Source organism: Phalangium opilio, unplaced genomic scaffold, assembly GCF_054372755.1.
Source record: "Phalangium opilio isolate 3A_F unplaced genomic scaffold, DU_Popi_V2 ptg000079l_1, whole genome shotgun sequence".
Lineage (NCBI taxonomy): Eukaryota > Metazoa > Arthropoda > Arachnida > Opiliones > Phalangiidae > Phalangium > Phalangium opilio.
In genome coordinates, this window is record NW_028324187.1 from 6,307,275 (window position 1) to 6,333,629 (window position 26,355).

General features: G+C 39.3%; 1 protein-coding gene across 2 annotated transcripts; it reads left to right on the top strand.

Annotated features, from left to right (window-relative positions):
• The first annotated feature begins 6,285 nt into the window (after positions 1-6,285).
• Positions 6,286-11,578, top strand: LOC149654477 (uncharacterized). 2 transcript variants are annotated; one of them, XM_089846023.1, is made up of 2 exons: positions 6,286-7,814; positions 11,501-11,578. In XM_089846023.1, exon 1 carries the CDS (start codon positions 6,537-6,539, stop codon positions 7,776-7,778), a length of 1,242 nt encoding a protein of 413 aa, XP_089702149.1. In that variant the 5' UTR covers positions 6,286-6,536; the 3' UTR covers positions 7,779-7,814; positions 11,501-11,578. The 2 variants fall into 2 exon arrangements, with proteins under 2 accessions (XP_089702149.1, XP_089702150.1); XM_089846024.1 differs by having other exon boundaries at positions 6,286-7,792; positions 11,501-11,546.
• Positions 11,579-26,355: the final 14,777 nt, after the last annotated feature.

Consider the following 26,355-nt stretch of genomic DNA (forward strand, 5'->3'; position numbering starts at 1 on the left):
CAAACCCCTCTATAGGAAATGCATTAGACCCAATTTTGCAGCCTCGTAACTCTGGGTCTAGTAGAGATACGGGGATGTCCTTTGAGTATGTTATAGTTCAATTTGTCCCCCATCCAACCATACTATAAACTTAGGGCTACGACAAACAGGTACCAAGTAATTAAGCAAAACGTAAACAAACAACCCCTCCATAGGAATTGCATTTTAGACCCAACTTTGCAGCCTCGTAACTCTGGGTCTAGTAGAGATACGGGGATGTAAATAATGTGACCTTGACACAAATGTTCGGATAATTAAAATGGTCTTCTCATATCTTAAGCAATAAAAAAAAAAAAAAAACTTCGCAGTTTCGAACCTGTGACTTTCCGGGAGTAAAGCGGAAGTGATAACCACTGCACTACATATATGTTCTTATTATTGATCGAAAATACAGGTCCAGTATTTAAGCAAAACATGAACAAACAAACCCCTCTATAGGAAATGCATTAGACCCAATTTTGCAGCCTCGTAACTCTGGGTCTAGTAGAGATACGGGGATGTCCTTTGAGTATGTTATAGTTCAATTTGTCCCCCATCCAACCATACTATAAACTTAGGGCTACGACAAACAGGGGCCAAGTAACTAAGCAAAACGTAAACAAACAACCCCTCCATAGGAATTGCATTTTAGACCCAACTTTGCAGCCTCGTAACTCTGGGTCTAGTAGAGATACGAGGATGTCCTTTGAGTATGTTATAGTTCAATTTGTCCCCCATCCAACCATACTATAAACTTAGGGCTACGACAAACAGGGGCCAAGTAATTAAGCAAAACGTAAACAAACAACCCCTCCATAGGAATTGCATTTTAGACCCAACTTTGCAGCCTCGTAACTTTTGGTCTAGTAGAGATACGGGGATGTAAATAATGTGACCTTGACACAAATGTTCGGATAATTATAATGGTCTTTTCATATCCCAAGCAAAAAAAAAAAAAAAACTTCGCGGTTTCGAACCTGTGACTTTCCGGGAGTAAGGCGGAAGTGATAACCACTGCACTACATATATGTTTTTATTTTTGATCGAAAATACAGGGTCCAGTATTTAAGCAAAACGTGAACAAACAAACCCCTCTATAGGAAATGCATTAGACCCAATTTTGCAGCCTCGTAACTCTGGGTCTAGTAGAGATACGGGGATGTCCTTTGAGTATGTTATAGTTCAATTTGTCCCCCATCCAACCATACTATAAACTTAGGGCTACGACAAACAGGTACCAAGTAATTAAGCAAAACGTAAACAAACAACCCCTCCATAGGAATTGCATTTTAGACCCAACTTTGCAGCCTCGTAACTCTGGGTCTAGTAGAGATACGGGGATGTAAATAATGTGACCTTGACACAAATGTTCGGATAATTAAAATGGTCTTCTCATATCTTAAGCAATAAAAAAAAAAAAAAAACTTCGCAGTTTCGAACCTGTGACTTTCCGGGAGTAAAGCGGAAGTGATAACCACTGCACTACATATATGTTCTTATTATTGATCGAAAATACAGGTCCAGTATTTAAGCAAAACATGAACAAACAAACCCCTCTATAGGAAATGCATTAGACCCAATTTTGCAGCCTCGTAACTCTGGGTCTAGTAGAGATACGGGGATGTCCTTTGAGTATGTTATAGTTCAATTTGTCCCCCATCCAACCATACTATAAACTTAGGGCTACGACAAACAGGGGCCAAGTAACTAAGCAAAACGTAAACAAACAACCCCTCCATAGGAATTGCATTTTAGACCCAACTTTGCAGCCTCGTAACTCTGGGTCTAGTAGAGATACGAGGATGTCCTTTGAGTATGTTATAGTTCAATTTGTCCCCCATCCAACCATACTATAAACTTAGGGCTACGACAAACAGGGGCCAAGTAATTAAGCAAAACGTAAACAAACAACCCCTCCATAGGAATTGCATTTTAGACCCAACTTTGCAGCCTCGTAACTCATTGTCTAGTAGAGATACGGGGATGTAAATAATGTGACCTTGACACAAATGTTCGGATAATTATAATGGTCTTTTCATATCCCAAGCAAAAAAAAAAAAAAAACTTCGCGGTTTCGAACCTGTGACTTTCCGGGAGTAAGGCGGAAGTGATAACCACTGCACTACATATATGTTTTTATTTTTGATCGAAAATACAGGATCCAGTATTTAAGCAAAACGTGAACAAACAAACCCCTCTATAGGAAATGCATTAGACCCAATTTTGCAGCCTCGTAACTCTGGGTCTAGTAGAGATACGGGGATGTCCTTTGAGTATGTTATAGTTCAATTTGTCCCCCATCCAACCATACTATAAACTTAGGGCTACGACAAACAGGTACCAAGTAATTAAGCAAAACGTAAACAAACAACCCCTCCATAGGAATTGCATTTCAGACCCAACTTTGCAGCCTCGTAACTCTGGGTCTAGTAGAGATACGGGGATGTAAATAATGTGACCTTGACACAAATGTTCGGATAATTAAAATGGTCTTCTCATATCTTAAGCAAAAAAAAAAAAAAAAAACTTCGCAGTTTCGAACCTGTGACTTTCCGGGAGTAAAGCGGATGTGATAACCACAGCACTACATATATGTTCTTATTTTTGATCGAAAATACAGGGTCCAGTATTTAAGCAAAACGTGAACAAACAAACCCCTCTATAGGAAATGCATTAGACCCAATTTTGCAGCCTCGTAACTCTGGGTCTAGTAGAGATACGGGGATGTCCTTTGAGTATGTTATAGTTCAATTTGTCCCCCATCCAACCATACTATAAACTTAGGGCTACGACAAACAGGGGCCAAGTAACTAAGCAAAACGTAAACAAACAACCCCTCCATAGGAATTGCATTTTAGACCCAACTTTGCAGCCTCGTAACTCTGGGTCTAGTAGAGATACGGGGATGTAAATAATGTGACCTTGACACAAATGTTCGGATAATTAAAATGGTCTTCTCATATCTTAAGCAATAAAAAAAAAAAAAAAACTTCGCAGTTTCGAACCTGTGACTTTCCGGGAGTAAAGCGGAAGTGATAACCACTGCACTACATATATGTTCTTATGATTGATCGAAAATACAGGTCCAGTATTTAAGCAAAACATGAACAAACAAACCCCTCTATAGGAAATGCATTAGACCCAATTTTGCAGCCTCGTAACTCTGGGTCTAGTAGAGATACGGGGATGTCCTTTGAGTATGTTATAGTTCAATTTGTCCCCCATCCAACCATACTATAAACTTAGGGCTACGACAAACAGGGGCCAAGTAACTAAGCAAAACGTAAACAAACAACCCCTCCATAGGAATTGCATTTTAGACCCAACTTTGCAGCCTCGTAACTCTGGGTCTAGTAGAGATACGAGGATGTCCTTTGAGTATGTTATAGTTCAATTTGTCCCCCATCCAACCATACTATAAACTTAGGGCTACGACAAACAGGGGCCAAGTAATTAAGCAAAACGTAAACAAACAACCCCTCCATAGGAATTGCATTTTAGACCCAACTTTGCAGCCTCGTAACTCATTGTCTAGTAGAGATACGGGGATGTAAATAATGTGACCTTGACACAAATGTTCGGATAATTATAATGGTCTTTTCATATCCCAAGCAAAAAAAAAAAAAAACTTCGCGGTTTCGAACCTGTGACTTTCCGGGAGTAAGGCGGAAGTGATAACCACTGCACTACATATATGTTTTTATTTTTGATCGAAAATACAGGATCCAGTATTTAAGCAAAACGTGAACAAACAAACCCCTCTATAGGAAATGCATTAGACCCAATTTTGCAGCCTCGTAACTCTGGGTCTAGTAGAGATACGGGGATGTCCTTTGAGTATGTTATAGTTCAATTTGTCCCCCATCCAACCATACTATAAACTTAGGGCTACGACAAACAGGTACCAAGTAATTAAGCAAAACGTAAACAAACAACCCCTCCATAGGAATTGCATTTTAGACCCAACTTTGCAGCCTCGTAACTCTGGGTCTAGTAGAGATACGGGGATGTAAATAATGTGACCTTGACACAAATGTTCGGATAATTAAAATGGTCTTCTCATATCTTAAGCAAAAAAAAAAAAAAAAAAACTTCGCAGTTTCGAACCTGTGACTTTCCGGGAGTAAAGCGGATGTGATAACCACAGCACTACATATATGTTCTTATTTTTGATCGAAAATACAGGGTCCAGTATTTAAGCAAAACGTGAACAAACAAACCCCTCTATAGGAAATGCATTAGACCCAATTTTGCAGCCTCGTAACTCTGGGTCTAGTAGAGATACGGGGATGTCCTTTGAGTATGTTATAGTTCAATTTGTCCCCCATCCAACCATACTATAAACTTAGGGCTACGACAAACAGGGGCCAAGTAACTAAGCAAAACGTAAACAAACAACCCCTCCATAGGAATTGCATTTTAGACCCAACTTTGCAGCCTCGTAACTCTGGGTCTAGTAGAGATACGAGGATGTCCTTTGAGTATGTTATAGTTCAATTTGTCCCCCATCCAACCATACTATAAACTTAGGGCTACGACAAACAGGGGCCAAGTAATTAAGCAAAACGTAAACAAACAACCCCTCCATAGGAATTGCATTTTAGACCCAACTTTGCAGCCTCGTAACTCTGGGTCTAGTAGAGATACGGGGATGTAAATAATGTGACCTTGACACAAATGTTCGGATAATTATAATGGTCTTTTCATATCCCAAGCAAAAAAAAAAAAAAAAAAACTTCGCGGTTTCGAACCTGTGACTTTCCGGGAGTAAAGCGGATGTGATAACCACAGCACTATATATATGTTCTTATTTTTGACCGAAAATACAGGGTCCAGTATTTAAGCAAAACGTGAACAAACAAACCCCTCTATAGGAAATGCATTAGACCCAATTTTGCAGCCTCGTAACTCTGGGTCTAGTAGAGATACGGGGATGTCCTTTGAGTATGTTATAGTTCAATTTGTCCCCCATCCAACCATACTATAAACTTAGGGCTACGACAAACAGGGGCCAAGTAACTAAGCAAAACGTAAACAAACAACCCCTCCATAGGAATTGCATTTTAGACCCAACTTTGCAGCCTCGTAACTCTGGGTCTAGTAGAGATACGAGGATGTCCTTTGAGTATGTTATAGTTCAATTTGTCCCCCATCCAACCATACTATAAACTTAGGGCTACGACAAACAGGGGCCAAGTAATTAAGCAAAACGTAAACAAACAACCCCTCCATAGGAATTGCATTTTAGACCCAACTCTGCAGCCTCGTAACTCTGGGTCTAGTAGAGATACGGGGATGAAAATAATGTGACCTTGACACAAATGTTCGGATAATTATAATGGTCTTTTCATATCCCAAGCAAAAAAAAAAAAAAAAAACTTCGCGGTTTCGAACCTGTGACTTTCCGGGAGTAAGGCGGATGTGATAACCACAGCACTACATACATGTTCTTATTTTTGATCGAAAATACAGGGTCCAGTATTTAAGCAAAAAGTGAACAAACAAACCCCTCTATAGGAAATGCATTAGACCCAATTTTGCAGCCTCGTAACTCTGGGTCTAGTAGAGATACGGGGATGTCCTTTGAGTATGTTATAGTTCAATTTGTCCCCCATCCAACCATACTATAAACTTAGGGCTACGACAAACAGGGGCCAAGTAACTAAGCAAAACGTAAACAAACAACCCCTCCATAGGAATTGCATTTTAGACCCAACTTTGCAGCCTCGTAACTCTGGGTCTAGTAGAGATACGGGGATGTAAATAATGTGACCTTGACACAAATGTTCGGATAATTAAAATGGTCTTCTCATATCTTAAGCAAAAAAAAAAAAAAACTTCGCAGTTTCGAACCTGTGACTTTCCGGGAGTAAAGCGGAAGTGATAACCACTGCACTACATATATGTTCTTATTATTGATCGAAAATACAGGTCCAGTATTTAAGCAAAACATGAACAAACAAACCCCTCTATAGGAAATGCATTAGACCCAATTTTGCAGCCTCGTAACTCTGGGTCTAGTAGAGATACGGGGATGTCCTTTGAGTATGTTATAGTTCAATTTGTCCCCCATCCAACCATACTATAAACTTAGGGCTACGACAAACATTGGCCAAGTAACTAAGCAAAACGTAAACAAACAACCCCTCCATAGGAATTGCATTTTAGACCCAACTTTGCAGCCTCGTAACTCTGGGTCTAGTAGAGATACGAGGATGTCCTTTGAGTATGTTATAGTTCAATTTGTCCCCCATCCAACCACATAGTTCGTAAAGAAAACGCTATATAAGGTTGCCTCGATCCCGCCGTTTTCTTTCGATTTTTTCTCGTTATTTGATTGGTCTCTCCCTGTCTCTCTCTGTGACGTAGTACGTGGAGATTCTGCAGACGACCCTAGCTCAAATATACAGCGTAGCCGTAGAGGCTATAAGTTATGGACAAGGCTTAGATAAAATCAATTAATTTTGATTAGTTCCTATTTTTTAACTTGTTTTAATGACCTAAATAAAATATTTAACATGCCGTACGGTGGAGCAAAGTGTGCAATAACTGGATGTGATAATAAATTTTCCGTAACTTCTAAAAATGTGGACAAGAATCATATCAGTTACTTTACATTACCAAAGGACTCAAAAATCCGAAGAATATGGATTTCTAAATGTTACAATCCTAAAATTAATACTACTTATGCAAGAATTTGCTCGGAACATTTCAAAGACGAAGATTTTGTAAGAGATTTTAAAGCTGAACTGATGGGAACGAAGCCTAAAAGACGGTTAAATTCAAGCGCAGTTCCTTCTATGAAGTTACCATACCAACAGTCTGTGTGTGTGAAAAGTTCAGAAGCAAGAGAGTCTAGAGCCAGATGTAGAGAAAGAAGAAAACTTATTGATGAGTTAGTAAATTCAGAAATGTTAGAATCTACCAAGATTTCTTCCAAATCAAGTATATTATCCAATGAAACTTCCAACGTATTTACTATTGATACGTCCAATGTATCTATTGATATGTCCAATGTTACTTTTGATACGCCCAATATTACTATTGATACGTCCAGTATTACTATTGATACGCCCAATATTACTATTGATACGTCCAGTATTACTATTGATACGCCCAATGTATCTATTGATACGTCCAATGTTACTATTGATACGTCCAATGTTGCTATTGATACGTCCAATGTTACTATTTCCTCTGGCTCAAGTGTGTCATGTAACAACATTATCAACGTTAGTATTACTACCGAATCGTCAAGTACTAACAACACGACCAATAGCGTATTATTCAATGTTAATACTGAAATTATCAAAGCCTGTGATAATTTACACGATTCTAGCCTACAAAATAATTCAAGTGAGAAAGTATTAAAGCTTTACAATGAAGATATGAATGTTTGTAAAGAAAAATCAAGTTGCTTGAAAATGGTTCCTATTAATGAAGGTCAATGTTTAAAGTGTTCTCGGTGTTACTGCAATTGTGATGGCATAGAAGAATTAAGAAAAAGTAACATTTTCTGGAAAAACTTTGAACGTTCAGAAAAAGAGAAAAGAACGTTAGCCAAGCACTTAAACAATGCTAAACATCGGCTTTTGAAAAAAGAGCGAAAGAATAAGCTTCAATACTATGAAATTGCTCGTCAAAACGGTACTATTCGTAGTTTGAATAAAGAAGTAAAGCGTTTACAGAAAAAAGTTAAAGACAGTGAGAAGTGTGTTTCCAATGTACCTGGTTTTAAAATTTCAAATGTACCTTTCTAAAATTTCAAATGTACCTTTCTAAAATTTCAAATGCACCTGATTTTTAAAATAAATACACAAAACACTTTAAATAAGAAAAAAAAGGTTGTCTTCCTTAAAAATAATTTTAAATAAGCTAATAAATAAATTATAATTCAAAGAATATTAATACCAAAAACAGCGAAGTCAATATTCCCGCTTTTACGTTTAAAAAATTCTCCACGTATGACGTCACATCTATAGAACGCGGATCATAAGCAGACGAACTTTCGTCGAGAGACAGAAAATTGAAAATTCCTAGCTCCGATCGAGACCCCCTTGATCCAACCATACTATAAACTTAGGGCTACGACAAACAGGGGCCAAGTAATTAAGCAAAACGTAAACAAACAACCCCTCCATAGGAATTGCATTTTAGACCCAACTTTGCAGCCTCGTAACTCTGGGTCTAGTAGAGATACGGGGATGTAAATAATGTGACCTTGACACAAATGTTCGGATAATTATAATGGTCTTTTCATATCCCAAGCAAAAAAAAAAAAAAAAACTTCGCGGTTTCGAACCTGTGACTTTCCGGGAGTAAGGCGGAAGTGATAACCACTGCACTACATATATGTTTTCATTTTTGATCGAAAATACAGGGTCCAGTATTTAAGCAAAACGTGAACAAACAAACCCCTCTATAGGAAATGCATTAGACCCAATTTTGCAGCCTCGTAAATCTGGGTCTAGTAGAGATACGGGGATGTCCTTTGAGTATGTTATAGTTCAATTTGTCCCCCATCCAACCATACTATAAACTTAGGGCTACGACAAACAGGTACCAAGTAATTAAGCAAGACGTAAACAAACAACCCCTCCATAGGAATTGCATTTTAGACCCAACTTTGCAGCCTCGTAACTCTGGGTCTAGTAGAGATACGGGGATGTCCTTTGAGTATGTTATAGTTCAATTTGTCCCCCATCCAACCATACTATAAACTTAGGGCTACGACAAACATTGGCCAAGTAACTAAGCAAAACGTAAACAAACAACCCCTCCATAGGAATTGCATTTTAGACCCAACTTTGCAGCCTCGTAACTCTGGGTCTAGTAGAGATACGAGGATGTCCTTTGAGTATGTTATAGTTCAATTTGTCCCCCATCCAACCATACTATAAACTTAGGGCTACGACAAACAGGGGCCAAGTAATTAAGCAAAACGTAAACAAACAACCCCTCCATAGGAATTGCATTTTAGACCCAACTTTGCAGCCTCGTAACTCTGGGTCTAGTAGAGATACGGGGATGTAAATAATGTGACCTTGACACAAATGTTCGGATAATTATAATGGTCTTTTCATATCCCAAGCAAAAAAAAAAAAAAACTTCGCGGTTTCGAACCTGTGACTTTCCGGGAGTAAGGCGGAAGTGATAACCACTGCACTACATATATGTTTTTATTTTTGATCGAAGATACAGGGTCCAGTATTTAAGCAAAACGTGAACAAACAAACCCCTCTATAGGAAATGCATTAGACCCAATTTTGCAGCCTCGTAACTCTGGGTCTAGTAGAGATACGGGGATGTCCTTTGAGTATGTTATAGTTCAATTTGTCCCCCATCCAACCATACTATAAACTTAGGGCTACGACAAACAGGGGCCAAGTAACTAAGCAAAACGTAAACAAACAACCCCTCCATAGGAATTGCATTTTAGACCCAACTTTGCAGCCTCGTAACTCTGGGTCTAGTAGAGATACGGGGATGTAAATAATGTGACCTTGACACAAATGTTCGGATAATTAAAATGGTCTTCTCATATCTTAAGCAAAAAAAAAAAAAAAACTTCGCAGTTTCGAACCTGTGACTTTCCGGGAGTAAAGCGGAAGTGATAACCACTGCACTACATATATGTTCTTATTATTGATCGAAAATACAGGTCCAGTATTTAAGCAAAACATGAACAAACAAACCCCTCTATAGGAAATGCATTAGACCCAATTTTGCAGCCTCGTAACTCTGGGTCTAGTAGAGATACGGGGATGTCCTTTGAGTATGTTATAGTTCAATTTGTCCCCCATCCAACCATACTATAAACTTAGGGCTACGACAAACATTGGCCAAGTAACTAAGCAAAACGTAAACAAACAACCCCTCCATAGGAATTGCATTTTAGACCCAACTTTGCAGCCTCGTAACTCTGGGTCTAGTAGAGATACGAGGATGTCCTTTGAGTATGTTATAGTTCAATTTGTCCCCCATCCAACCACATAGTTCGTAAAGAAAACGCTATATAAGGTTGCCTCGATCCCGCCGTTTTCTTTCGATTTTTTCTCGTTATTTGATTGGTCTCTCCCTGTCTCTCTCTGTGACGTAGTACGTGGAGATTCTGCAGACGACCCTAGCTCAAATATACAGCGTAGCCGTAGAGGCTATAAGTTATGGACAAGGCTTAGATAAAATCAATTAATTTTGATTAGTTCCTATTTTTTAACTTGTTTTAATGACCTAAATAAAATATTTAACATGCCGTACGGTGGAGCAAAGTGTGCAATAACTGGATGTGATAATAAATTTTCCGTAACTTCTAAAAATGTGGACAAGAATCATATCAGTTACTTTACATTACCAAAGGACTCAAAAATCCGAAGAATATGGATTTCTAAATGTTACAATCCTAAAATTAATACTACTTATGCAAGAATTTGCTCGGAACATTTCAAAGACGAAGATTTTGTAAGAGATTTTAAAGCTGAACTGATGGGAACGAAGCCTAAAAGACGGTTAAATTCAAGCGCAGTTCCTTCTATGAAGTTACCATACCAACAGTCTGTGTGTGTGAAAAGTTCAGAAGCAAGAGAGTCTAGAGCCAGATGTAGAGAAAGAAGAAAACTTATTGATGAGTTAGTAAATTCAGAAATGTTAGAATCTACCAAGATTTCTTCCAAATCAAGTATATTATCCAATGAAACTTCCAACGTATTTACTATTGATACGTCCAATGTATCTATTGATATGTCCAATGTTACTTTTGATACGCCCAATATTACTATTGATACGTCCAGTATTACTATTGATACGCCCAATATTACTATTGATACGTCCAGTATTACTATTGATACGCCCAATGTATCTATTGATACGTCCAATGTTACTATTGATACGTCCAATGTTGCTATTGATACGTCCAATGTTACTATTTCCTCTGGCTCAAGTGTGTCATGTAACAACATTATCAACGTTAGTATTACTACCGAATCGTCAAGTACTAACAACACGACCAATAGCGTATTATTCAATGTTAATACTGAAATTATCAAAGCCTGTGATAATTTACACGATTCTAGCCTACAAAATAATTCAAGTGAGAAAGTATTAAAGCTTTACAATGAAGATATGAATGTTTGTAAAGAAAAATCAAGTTGCTTGAAAATGGTTCCTATTAATGAAGGTCAATGTTTAAAGTGTTCTCGGTGTTACTGCAATTGTGATGGCATAGAAGAATTAAGAAAAAGTAACATTTTCTGGAAAAACTTTGAACGTTCAGAAAAAGAGAAAAGAACGTTAGCCAAGCACTTAAACAATGCTAAACATCGGCTTTTGAAAAAAGAGCGAAAGAATAAGCTTCAATACTATGAAATTGCTCGTCAAAACGGTACTATTCGTAGTTTGAATAAAGAAGTAAAGCGTTTACAGAAAAAAGTTAAAGACAGTGAGAAGTGTGTTTCCAATGTACCTGGTTTTAAAATTTCAAATGTACCTTTCTAAAATTTCAAATGTACCTTTCTAAAATTTCAAATGCACCTGATTTTTAAAATAAATACACAAAACACTTTAAATAAGAAAAAAAAGGTTGTCTTCCTTAAAAATAATTTTAAATAAGCTAATAAATAAATTATAATTCAAAGAATATTAATACCAAAAACAGCGAAGTCAATATTCCCGCTTTTACGTTTAAAAAATTCTCCACGTATGACGTCACATCTATAGAACGCGGATCATAAGCAGACGAACTTTCGTCGAGAGACAGAAAATTGAAAATTCCTAGCTCCGATCGAGACCCCCTTGATCCAACCATACTATAAACTTAGGGCTACGACAAACAGGGGCCAAGTAATTAAGCAAAACGTAAACAAACAACCCCTCCATAGGAATTGCATTTTAGACCCAACTTTGCAGCCTCGTAACTCTGGGTCTAGTAGAGATACGGGGATGTAAATAATGTGACCTTGACACAAATGTTCGGATAATTATAATGGTCTTTTCATATCCCAAGCAAAAAAAAAAAAAAAACTTCGCGGTTTCGAACCTGTGACTTTCCGGGAGTAAGGCGGAAGTGATAACCACTGCACTACATATATGTTTTTATTTTTGATCGAAAATACAGGGTCCAGTATTTAAGCAAAACGTGAACAAACAAACCCCTCTATAGGAAATGCATTAGACCCAATTTTGCAGCCTCGTAAATCTGGGTCTAGTAGAGATACGGGGATGTCCTTTGAGTATGTTATAGTTCAATTTGTCCCCCATCCAACCATACTATAAACTTAGGGCTACGACAAACAGGTACCAAGTAATTAAGCAAGACGTAAACAAACAACCCCTCCATAGGAATTGCATTTTAGACCCAACTTTGCAGCCTCGTAACTCTGGGTCTAGTAGAGATACGGGGATGTCCTTTGAGTATGTTATAGTTCAATTTGTCCCCCATCCAACCATACTATAAACTTAGGGCTACGACAAACATTGGCCAAGTAACTAAGCAAAACGTAAACAAACAACCCCTCCATAGGAATTGCATTTTAGACCCAACTTTGCAGCCTCGTAACTCTGGGTCTAGTAGAGATACGAGGATGTCCTTTGAGTATGTTATAGTTCAATTTGTCCCCCATCCAACCATACTATAAACTTAGGGCTACGACAAACAGGGGCCAAGTAATTAAGCAAAACGTAAACAAACAACCCCTCCATAGGAATTGCATTTTAGACCCAACTTTGCAGCCTCGTAACTCTGGGTCTAGTAGAGATACGGGGATGTAAATAATGTGACCTTGACACAAATGTTCGGATAATTATAATGGTCTTTTCATATCCCAAGCAAAAAAAAAAAAAAAACTTCGCGGTTTCGAACCTGTGACTTTCCGGGAGTAAGGCGGAAGTGATAACCACTGCACTACATATATGTTTTTATTTTTGATCGAAAATACAGGGTCCAGTATTTAAGCAAAACGTGAACAAACAAACCCCTCTATAGGAAATGCATTAGACCCAATTTTGCAGCCTCGTAAATCTGGGTCTAGTAGAGATACGGGGATGTCCTTTGAGTATGTTATAGTTCAATTTGTCCCCCATCCAACCATACTATAAACTTAGGGCTACGACAAACAGGTACCAAGTAATTAAGCAAGACGTAAACAAACAACCCCTCCATAGGAATTGCATTTTAGACCCAACTTTGCAGCCTCGTAACTCTGGGTCTAGTAGAGATACGGGGATGTCCTTTGAGTATGTTATAGTTCAATTTGTCCCCCATCCAACCATACTATAAACTTAGGGCTACGACAAACATTGGCCAAGTAACTAAGCAAAACGTAAACAAACAACCCCTCCATAGGAATTGCATTTTAGACCCAACTTTGCAGCCTCGTAACTCTGGGTCTAGTAGAGATACGAGGATGTCCTTTGAGTATGTTATAGTTCAATTTGTCCCCCATCCAACCATACTATAAACTTAGGGCTACGACAAACAGGGGCTAAGTAATTAAGCAAAACGTAAACAAACAACCCCTCCATAGGAATTGCATTTTAGACCCAACTTTGCAGCCTCGTAACTCTGGGTCTAGTAGAGATACGGGGATGTAAATAATGTGACCTTGACACAAATGTTCGGATAATTATAATGGTCTTTTCATATCCCAAGCAAAAAAAAAAAAAAAAAACTTCGCGGTTTCGAACCTGTGACTTTCCGGGAGTAAGGCGGAAGTGATAACCACTGCACTACATATATGTTTTTATTTTTGATCGAAAATACAGGGTCCAGTATTTAAGCAAAACGTGAACAAACAAACCCCTCTATAGGAAATGCATTAGACCCAATTTTGCAGCCTCGTAAATCTGGGTCTAGTAGAGATACGGGGATGTCCTTTGAGTATGTTATAGTTCAATTTGTCCCCCATCCAACCATACTATAAACTTAGGGCTACGACAAACAGGTACCAAGTAATTAAGCAAGACGTAAACAAACAACCCCTCCATAGGAATTGCATTTTAGACCCAACTTTGCAGCCTCGTAACTCTGGGTCTAGTAGAGATACGGGGATGTCCTTTGAGTATGTTATAGTTCAATTTGTCCCCCATCCAACCATACTATAAACTTAGGGCTACGACAAACATTGGCCAAGTAACTAAGCAAAACGTAAACAAACAACCCCTCCATAGGAATTGCATTTTAGACCCAACTTTGCAGCCTCGTAACTCTGGGTCTAGTAGAGATACGAGGATGTCCTTTGAGTATGTTATAGTTCAATTTGTCCCCCATCCAACCATACTATAAACTTAGGGCTACGACAAACAGGGGCCAAGTAATTAAGCAAAACGTAAACAAACAACCCCTCCATAGGAATTGCATTTTAGACCCAACTTTGCAGCCTCGTAACTCTGGGTCTAGTAGAGATACGGGGATGTAAATAATGTGACCTTGACACAAATGTTCGGATAATTATAATGGTCTTTTCATATCCCAAGCAAAAAAAAAAAAAAAAACTTCGCGGTTTCGAACCTGTGACTTTCCGGGAGTAAGGCGGAAGTGATAACCACTGCACTACATATATGTTTTTATTTTTGATCGAAAATACAGGGTCCAGTATTTAAGCAAAACGTGAACAAACAAACCCCTCTATAGGAAATGCATTAGACCCAATTTTGCAGCCTCGTAAATCTGGGTCTAGTAGAGATACGGGGATGTCCTTTGAGTATGTTATAGTTCAATTTGTCCCCCATCCAACCATACTATAAACTTAGGGCTACGACAAACAGGTACCAAGTAATTAAGCAAAACGTAAACAAACAACCCCTCCATAGGAATTGCATTTTAGACCCAACTTTGCAGCCTCGTAACTCTGGGTCTAGTAGAGATACGGGGATGTAAATAATGTGACCTTGACACAAATGTTCGGATAATTATAATGGTCTTTTCATATCCCAAGCAAAAAAAAAAAAAAAACTTCGCGGTTTCGAACCTGTGACTTTCCGGGAGTAAGGCGGATGTGATAACCACTGCACTACATATATGTTCTTATTTTGGATCGAAAATACAGGGTCCAGTATTTAAGCAAAACGTGAACAAACAAACCCCTCCATAGGAAATGCATTAGACCCAATTTTGCAGCCTCGTAACTCTGGGTCTAGTAGAGATACGGGGATGTCCTTTGAGTATGTTATAGTTCAATTTGTCCCCCATCCAACCATACTATAACCTTAGGGCTACGACAAACAGGGGCCAAGTAACTAAGCAAAACGTAATAAAACAACGCCTCCATAGGAATTGCACTTTCGACCCAACTTTGCAGCCTCGTAACTCTGGGTCTAGTAGAGATACGGGGATGTAAATAATGTGACCTTGACACAAATGTTCGGATAATTATAATGGTCTTTTCATATCCCAAGCAAAAAAAAAAAAAACTTCGCCGTTTCGAACCTGTGACTTTCCGGGAGTAAGGCGGATGTGATAACCACAGCACTACATATATGTTCTTATTTTTGATCGAAAATACAGGGTCCAGTATTTAAGCAAAACGTGAACAAACAAACCCCTCTATAGGAAATGCATTAGACCCAATTTTGCAGCCTCGTAACTCTGGGTCTAGTAGAGATACGGGGATGTCCTTTGAGTATGTTATAGTTCAATTTGTCCCCCATCCAACCATACTATAAACTTAGGGCTACGACAAACAGGTACCAAGTAATTAAGCAAAACGTAAACAAACAACCCCTCCATAGGAATTGCATTTTAGACCCAACTTTGCAGCCTCGTAACTCTGGGTCTAGTAGAGATACGGGGATGTAAATAATGTGACCTTGACACAAATGTTCGGAAAATTATAATGGTCTTTTCATATCCCAAGCAAAAAAAAAAAAAAAAAAAAACTTCGCGGTTTCGAACCTGTGACTTTGCGGGAGTAAGGCGGTTGTGATAACCACTGCACTACATATATGTTCTTATTTTGGATCGAAAATACAGGGTCCAGTATTTAAGCAAAACGTGAACAAACAAACCCCTCCATAGGAAATGCATTAGACCCAATTTTGCAGCCTCGTAACTCTGGGTCTAGTAGAGATACGGGGATGTCCTTTGAGTATGTTATAGTTCAATTTGTCCCCCATCCAACCATACTATAACCTTAGGGCTACGACAAACAGGGGCCAAGTAACTAAGCAAAACGTAATAAAACAACCCCTCCATAGGAATTGCACTTTCGACCCAACTTTGCAGCCTCGTAACTCTGGGTCTAGTAGAGATACGGGGATGTAAATAATGTGACCTTGACACAAATGTTCGGATAATTATAATGGTCTTTTCATATCCCAAGCAAAAAAAAAAAAAACTTCGCCGTTTCGAACCTGTGACTTTCCGGGAGTAAGGCGGATGTGATAACCACAGCACTACATATATGTTCTTATTTTTGATCGAAAATACAGGGTCCAGTATTTAAGCAAAACGTGAACAAACAAACCCCTCTATAGGAAATGCATTAGACCCAATTTTGCAGCCTCGTAACTCTGGGTCTAGTAGAGATACGGGGATGTCCTTTGAGTATGTTATAGTTCAATTTGTCCCCCATCCAACCATACTATAAACTTAGGGCTACGACAAACAGGTACCAAGTAATTAAGCAAAACGTAAACAAACAACCCCTCCATAGGAATTGCATTTTAGACCCAACTTTGCAGCCTCGTAACTCTGGGTCTAGTAGAGATACGGGGATGTAAATAATGTGACCTTGACACAAATGTTCGGAAAATTATAATGGTCTTTTCATATCCCAAGCAAAAAAAAAAAAAAAAAAAAACTTCGCGGTTTCGAACCTGTGACTTTGCGGGAGTAAGGCGGTTGTGATAACCACTGCACTACATATATGTTCTTATTTTGGATCGAAAATACAGGGTCCAGTATTTAAGCAAAACGTGAGCAAACAAACCCCTCCATAGGAAATGCATTAGACCCAATTTTGCAGCCTCGTAACTCTGGGTCTAGTAGAGATACGGGGATGTCCTTTGAGTATGTTATAGTTCAATTTGTCCCCCATCCAACCATACTATAACCTTAGGGCTACGACAAACAGGGGCCAAGTAACTAAGCAAAACGTAATAAAACAACCCCTCCATAGGAATTGCACTTTCGACCCAACTTTGCAGCCTCGTAACTCTGGGTCTAGTAGAGATACGGGGATGTAAATAATGTGACCTTGACACAAATGTTCGGATAATTATAATGGTCTTTTCATATCCCAAGCAAAAAAAAAAAAAACTTCGCCGTTTCGAACCTGTGACTTTCCGGGAGTAAGGCGGATGTGATAACCACAGCACTACATATATGTTCTTATTTTTGATCGAAAATACAGGGTCCAGTATTTAAGCAAAACGTGAACAAACAAACCCCTCTATAGGAAATGCATTAGACCCAATTTTGCAGCCTCGTAACTCTGGGTCTAGTAGAGATACGGGGATGTCCTTTGAGTATGTTATAGTTCAATTTGTCCCCCATCCAACCATACTATAAACTTAGGGCTACGACAAACAGGTACCAAGTAATTAAGCAAAACGTAAACAAACAACCCCTCCATAGGAATTGCATTTTAGACCCAACTTTGCAGCCTCGTAACTCTGGGTCTAGTAGAGATACGGGGATGTAAATAATGTGACCTTGACACAAATGTTCGGAAAATTATAATGGTCTTTTCATATCCCAAGCAAAAAAAAAAAAAAAAAAAACTTCGCGGTTTCGAACCTGTGACTTTGCGGGAGTAAGGCGGTTGTGATAACCACTGCACTACATATATGTTCTTATTTTGGATCGAAAATACAGGGTCCAGTATTTAAGCAAAACGTGAACAAACAAACCCCTCCATAGGAAATGCATTAGACCCAATTTTGCAGCCTCGTAACTCTGGGTCTAGTAGAGATACGGGGATGTCCTTTGAGTATGTTATAGTTCAATTTGTCCCCCATCCAACCATACTATAACCTTAGGGCTACGACAAACAGGGGCCAAGTAACTAAGCAAAACGTAATAAAACAACCCCTCCATAGGAATTGCACTTTCGACCCAACTTTGCAGCCTCGTAACTCTGGGTCTAGTAGAGATACGGGGATGTAAATAATGTGACCTTGACACAAATGTTCGGATAATTATAATGGTCTTTTCATATCCCAAGCAAAAAAAAAAAAAAACTTCGCCGTTTCGAACCTGTGACTTTCCGGGAGTAAGGCGGATGTGATAACCACAGCACTACATATATGTTCTTATTTTTGATCGAAAATACAGGGTCCAGTATTTAAGCAAAACGTGAACAAACAAACCCCTCTATAGGAAATGCATTAGACCCAATTTTGCAGCCTCGTAACTCTGGGTCTAGTAGAGATACGGGGATGTCCTTTGAGTATGTTATAGTTCAATTTGTCCCCCATCCAACCATACTATAAACTTAGGGCTACGACAAACAGGTACCAAGTAATTAAGCAAAACGTAAACAAACAACCCCTCCATAGGAATTGCATTTTAGACCCAACTTTGCAGCCTCGTAACTCTGGGTCTAGTAGAGATACGGGGATGTAAATAATGTGACCTTGACACAAATGTTCGGATAATTATAATGGTCTTTTCATATCCCAAGCAAAAAAAAAAAAAAAACTTCGCGGTTTCGAACCTGTGACTTTCCGGGAGTAAGGCGGTTGTGATAACCACTGCACTACATATATGTTCTTATTTTGAATCGAAAATACAGGGTCCAGTATTTAAGCAAAACGTGAACAAACAAACCCCTCCATAGGAAATGCATTAGACCCAATTTTGCAGCCTCGTAACTCTGGGTCTAGTAGAGATACGGGGATGTCCTTTGAGTATGTTATAGTTCAATGTTTCCCCCATCCAACCATACTATAAACTTAGGGCTACGACAAACAGGTACCAAGTAATTAAGCAAAACGTAAACAAACAACCCCTCCATAGGAATTGCATTTTAGACCCAACTTTGCAGCCTCGTAACTCTGGGTCTAGTAGAGATACGGGGATGTAAATAATGTGACCTTGACACAAATGTTCGGAAAATTATAATGGTCTTTTCATATCCCAAGCAAAAAAAAAAAAAAAAAAAAACTTCGCGGTTTCGAACCTGTGACTTTGCGGGAGTAAGGCGGTTGTGATAACCACTGCACTACATATATGTTCTTATTTTGGATCGAAAATACAGGGTCCAGTATTTAAGCAAAACGTGAACAAACAAACCCCTCCATAGGAAATGCATTAGACCCAATTTTGCAGCCTCGTAACTCTGGGTCTAGTAGAGATACGGGGATGTCCTTTGAGTATGTTATAGTTCAATTTGTCCCCCATCCAACCATACTATAACCTTAGGGCTACGACAAACAGGGGCCAAGTAACTAAGCAAAACGTAATAAAACAACCCCTCCATAGGAATTGCACTTTCGACCCAACTTTGCAGCCTCGTAACTCTGGGTCTAGTAGAGATACGGGGATGTAAATAATGTGACCTTGACACAAATGTTCGGATAATTATAATGGTCTTTTCATATCCCAAGCAAAAAAAAAAAAAAACTTCGCCGTTTCGAACCTGTGACTTTCCGGGAGTAAGGCGGATGTGATAACCACAGCACTACATATATGTTCTTATTTTTGATCGAAAGTACAGGGTCCAGTATTTAAGCAAAACGTGAACAAACAAACCCCTCTATAGGAAATGCATTAGACCCAATTTTGCAGCCTCGTAAATCTGGGTCTAGTAGAGATACGGGGATGTCCTTTGAGTATGTTATAGTTCAATTTGTCCCCCATCCAACCATACTATAAACTTAGGGCTACGACAAACAGGTACCAAGTAATTAAGCAAAACGTAAACAAACAACCCCTCCATAGGAATTGCATTTTAGACCCAACTTTGCAGCCTCGTAACTCTGGGTCTAGTAGAGATACGGGGATGTAAATAATGTGACCTTGACACAAATGTTCGGATAATTATAATGGTCTTTTCATATCCCAAGCAAAAAAAAAAAAAAAACTTCGCGGTTTCGAACCTGTGACTTTCCGGGAGTAAGGCGGATGTGATAACCACTGCACTACATATATGTTCTTATTTTGGATCGAAAATACAGGGTCCAGTATTTAAGCAAAACGTGAACAAACAAACCCCTCCATAGGAAATGCATTAGACCCAATTTTGCAGCCTCGTAACTCTGGGTCTAGTAGAGATACGGGGATGTCCTTTGAGTATGTTATAGTTCAATTTGTCCCCCATCCAACCATACTATAACCTTAGGGCTACGACAAACAGGGGCCAAGTAACTAAGCAAAACGTAATAAAACAACGCCTCCATAGGAATTGCACTTTCGACCCAACTTTGCAGCCTCGTAACTCTGGGTCTAGTAGAGATACGGGGATGTAAATAATGTGACCTTGACACAAATGTTCGGATAATTATAATGGTCTTTTCATATCCCAAGCAAAAAAAAAAAAAACTTCGCCGTTTCGAACCTGTGACTTTCCGGGAGTAAGGCGGATGTGATAACCACAGCACTACATATATGTTCTTATTTTTGATCGAAAATACAGGGTCCAGTATTTAAGCAAAACGTGAACAAACAAACCCCTCTATAGGAAATGCATTAGACCCAATTTTGCAGCCTCGTAACTCTGGGTCTAGTAGAGATACGGGGATGTCCTTTGAGTATGTTATAGTTCAATTTGTCCCCCATCCAACCATACTATAAACTTAGGGCTACGACAAACAGGTACCAAGTAATTAAGCAAAACGTAAACAAACAACCCCTCCATAGGAATTGCATTTTAGACCCAACTTTGCAGCCTCGTAACTCTGGGTCTAGTAGAGATACGGGGATGTAAATAATGTGACCTTGACACAAATGTTCGGAAAATTATAATGGTCTTTTCATATCCCAAGCAAAAAAAAAAAAAAAAAAAACTTCGCGGTTTCGAACCTGTGACTTTGCGGGAGTAAGGCGGTTGTGATAACCACTGCACTACATATATGTTCTTATTTTGGATCGAAAATACAGGGTCCAGTATTTAAGCAAAACGTGAACAAACAAACCCCTCCATAGGAAATGCATTAGACCCAATTTTGCAGCCTCGTAACTCTGGGTCTAGTAGAGATACGGGGATGTCCTTTGAGTATGTTATAGTTCAATTTGTCCCCCATCCAACCATACTATAACCTTAGGGCTACGACAAACAGGGGCCAAGTAACTAAGCAAAACGTAATAAAACAACCCCTCCATAGGAATTGCACTTTCGACCCAACTTTGCAGCCTCGTAACTCTGGGTCTAGTAGAGATACGGGGATGTAAATAATGTGACCTTGACACAAATGTTCGGATAATTATAATGGTCTTTTCATATCCCAAGCAAAAAAAAAAAAAAACTTCGCCGTTTCGAACCTGTGACTTTCCGGGAGTAAGGCGGATGTGATAACCACAGCACTACATATATGTTCTTATTTTTGATCGAAAATACAGGGTCCAGTATTTAAGCAAAACGTGAACAAACAAACCCCTCTATAGGAAATGCATTAGACCCAATTTTGCAGCCTCGTAACTCTGGGTCTAGTAGAGATACGGGGATGTCCTTTGAGTATGTTATAGTTCAATTTGTCCCCCATCCAACCATACTATAAACTTAGGGCTACGACAAACAGGTACCAAGTAATTAAGCAAAACGTAAACAAACAACCCCTCCATAGGAATTGCATTTTAGACCCAACTTTGCAGCCTCGTAACTCTGGGTCTAGTAGAGATACGGGGATGTAAATAATGTGACCTTGACACAAATGTTCGGATAATTATAATGGTCTTTTCATATCCCAAGCAAAAAAAAAAAAAAAACTTCGCGGTTTCGAACCTGTGACTTTCCGGGAGTAAGGCGGTTGTGATAACCACTGCACTACATATATGTTCTTATTTTGAATCGAAAATACAGGGTCCAGTATTTAAGCAAAACGTGAACAAACAAACCCCTCCATAGGAAATGCATTAGACCCAATTTTGCAGCCTCGTAACTCTGGGTCTAGTAGAGATACGGGGATGTCCTTTGAGTATGTTATAGTTCAATGTTTCCCCCATCCAACCATACTATAAACTTAGGGCTACGACAAACAGGTACCAAGTAATTAAGCAAAACGTAAACAAACAACCCCTCCATAGGAATTGCATTTTAGACCCAACTTTGCAGCCTCGTAACTCTGGGTCTAGTAGAGATACGGGGATGTAAATAATGTGACCTTGACACAAATGTTCGGATAATTATAATGGTCTTTTCATATCCCAAGCAAAAAAAAAAAAAAAACTTCGCGGTTTCGAACCTGTGACTTTCCGGGAGTAAGGCGGATGTGATAACCACTGCACTACATATATGTTCTTATTTTGGATCGAAAATACAGGGTCCAGTATTTAAGCAAAACGTGAACAAACAAACCCCTCCATAGGAAATGCATTAGACCCAATTTTGCAGCCTCGTAACTCTGGGTCTAGTAGAGATACGGGGATGTCCTTTGAGTATGTTATAGTTCAATTTGTCCCCCATCCAACCATACTATAACCTTAGGGCTACGACAAACAGGGGCCAAGTAACTAAGCAAAACGTAAACAAACAACCCCTCCATAGGAATTGCATTTTAGACCCAACTTTGCAGCCTCGTAACTCTGGGTCTAGTAGAGATACGAGGATGTCCTTTGAGTATGTTATAGTTCAATTTGTCCCCCATCCAACCATACTATAAACTTAGGGCTACGACAAACAGGGGCCAAGTAATTAAGCAAAACGTAAACAAACAACCCCTCCATAGGAATTGCATTTTAGACCCAACTCTGCAGCCTCGTAACTCTGGGTCTAGTAGAGATACGGGGATGTATATAATGTGACCTTGACACAAATGTTCGGATTATTATAATGGTCTTTTCATATCCCAAGCAAAAAAAAAAAAAAAAAAACTTCGCGGTTTCGAACCTGTGACTTTCCGGGAGTAAGGCGGATGTGATAACCACAGCACTACATATATGTTCTTATTTTTGATCGAAAATACAGGGTCCAGTATTTAAGCAAAACGTGAACAAACAAACCCCTCTATAGGAAATGCATTAGACCCAATTTTGCAGCCTCGTAACTCTGGGTCTAGTAGAGATACGGGGATGTCCTTTGAGTATGTTATAGTTCAATTTGTCCCCCATCCAACCATACTATAACCTTAGGGCTACGACAAACAGGGGCCAAGTAACTAAGCAAAACGTAAAAAAACAACCCCTCCATAGGAATTGCACTTTCGACCCAACTTTGCAGCCTCGTAACTCTGGGTCTAGTAGAGATACGGGGATGTAAATAATGTGACCTTGACACAAATGTTCGGATAATTATAATGGTCTTTTCATATCCCAAGCAAAAAAAAAAAAAACTTCGCGGTTTCGAACCTGTGACTTTCCGGGAGTAAGGCGGTTGTGATAACCACTGCACTACATATATGTTCTTATTTTGGATCGAAAATACAGGGTCCAGTATTTAAGCAAAACGTGAACAAACAAACCCCTCCATAGGAAATGCATTAGACCCAATTTTGCAGCCTCGTAACTCTGGGTCTAGTAGAGATACGGGGATGTCCTTTGAGTATGTTATAGTTCAATTTGTCCCCCATCCAACCATACTATAACCTTAGGGCTACGACAAACAGGGGCCAAGTAACTAAGCAAAACGTAAACAAACAACCCCTCCATAGGAATTGCATTTTAGACCCAACTTTGCAGCCTCGTAACTCTGGGTCTAGTAGAGATACGAGGATGTCCTTTGAGTATGTTATAGTTCAATTTGTCCCCCATCCAACCATACTATAAACTTAGGGCTACGACAAACAGGGGCCAAGTAATTAAGCAAAACGTAAACAAACAACCCCTCCATAGGAATTGCATTTTAGACCCAACTCTGCAGCCTCGTAACTCTGGGTCTAGTAGAGATACGGGGATGTATATAATGTGACCTTGACACAAATGTTCGGATTATTATAATGGTCTTTTCATATCCCAAGCAAAAAAAAAAAAAAAAAAAACTTCGCGGTTTCGAACCTGTGACTTTCCGGGAGTAAGGCGGATGTGATAACCACAGCACTACATATATGTTCTTATTTTTGATCGAAAATACAGGGTCCAGTATTTAAGCAAATCGTGAACAAACAAACCCCTCTATAGGAAATGCATTAGACCCAATTTTGCAGCCTCGTAACTCTGGGTCTAGTAGAGATACGGGGATGTCCTTTGAGTATGTTATAGTTCAATTTGTCCCCCATCCAACCATACTATAAACTTGGGGCTACGACAAACAGGGGCCAAGTAATTAAGCAAAACGTAAACAAACAATCCCTCCATAGGAATTGCATTAGACCCAATTTTGCAGCCTCGTAACTCTGGGTCTAGTAGAGATACGGGAATGTCCTTTGAGTATGTTATAGTCCAATTTGTCCCCCATCCAACCATACTATAAACTTAGAGCTACGACAAACAGGGGCCAAGTAATTAAGCAAAACGTAAACAAACAATCCCTCCATAGGAATTGCATTAGACCCAATTTTGCAGCCTCGTAACTCTGGGTCTAGTAGAGATACGGGGATGTCCGTTGAGTATGTTATAGTTCAATTTGTCCCCCATCCAACCATACTATAAACTTAGGGCTACGACAAACAGGGGCCAAGTAACTAAGAAAACGTAAACAAACAACCCCTCCATAGGAATTGCATTTTAGACCCAACTTTGCAGCCTCGTAACTCTGGGTCTAGTAGAGATACGGGGATGTAAATAATGTGACCTTGACACAAATGTTCGGATAATTATAATGGTCTTTTCATATCCCAAGAAAAAAAAAAAAAAAACTTCGCGGTTTCGAACCTGTGACTTTCCGGGAGTAAGGCGGATGTGATAACCACTGCACTATATATATGTTCTTATTTTTGATCGAAAATACATGTCCAGTTTTTAAGCAAAACGTGAACAAACAAACCCCTCTATAGGAAATGCATTAGACCCAATTTTGCAGCCTCGTAACTCTGGGTCTAGTAGAGATACGGGGATGTCCTTTGAGTATGTTATAGTTCAATTTGTCCCCCATCCAACCATACTATAAACTTAGGGCTACGACAAACAGGGGCCAAGTAACTAAGCAAAACGTAAACAAACAACCCCTCCATAGGAATTGCATTTTAGACCCAACTTTGCAGCCTCGTAACTCTGGGTCTAGTAGAGATACGAGGATGTCCTTTGAGTATGTTATAGTTCAATTTGTCCCCCATCCAACCATACTATAAACTTAGGGCTACGACAAACAGGGGCCAAGTAACTAAGCAAAACGTAAACAAACAACCCCTCCATAGGAATTGCATTTTAGACCCAACTTTGCAGCCTCGTAACTCTGGGTCTAGTAGAGATACGAGGATGTCCTTTGAGTATGTTATAGTTCAATTTGTCCCCCATCCAACCATACTATAAACTTAGGGCTACGAAAAACAGGGGCCAAGTAATTAAGCAAAACGTAAACAAACAACCCCTCCATAGGAATTGCATTTTAGACCCAACTTTGCAGCCTCGTAACTCTGGGTCTAGTAGAGATACGGGGATGTAAATAATGTGACCTTGACACAAATGTTCGGATAATTATAATGGTCTTTTCATATCCCAAGCGAAAAAATAAAAAACTTCGCGGTTTCGAACCTGTGACTTTCCGGGAGTAAGGCGGATGTGATAACCTCTGCACTACATATATATTCTTATTTTTGATCGAAAATACAGGGTCCAGTATTTAAGCAAAACGTGAGCAAACAAACCCCTCTATAGGAAATGCATTAGACCCAATTTTGCAGCCTCGTAACTCTGGGTCTAGTAGAGATACGGGGATGTCCTTTGAGTATGTTATAGTTCAATTTGTCCCCCATCCAACCATACTATAAACTTGGGGCTACGACAAACAGGGGCCAAGTAATTAAGCAAAACGTAAACAAACAATCCCTCCATAGGAATTGCATTAGACCCAATTTTGCAGCCTCGTAACTCTGGGTCTAGTAGAGATACGGGAATGTCCTTTGAGTATGTTATAGTCCAATTTGTCCCCCATCCAACCATACTATAAACTTAGAGCTACGACAAACAGGGGCCAAGTAATTAAGCAAAACGTAAACAAACAATCCCTCCATAGGAATTGCATTAGACCCAATTTTGCAGCCTCGTAACTCTGGGTCTAGTAGAGATACGGGGATGTCCGTTGAGTATGTTATAGTTCAATTTGTCCCCCATCCAACCATACTATAAACTTAGGGCTACGACAAACAGGGGCCAAG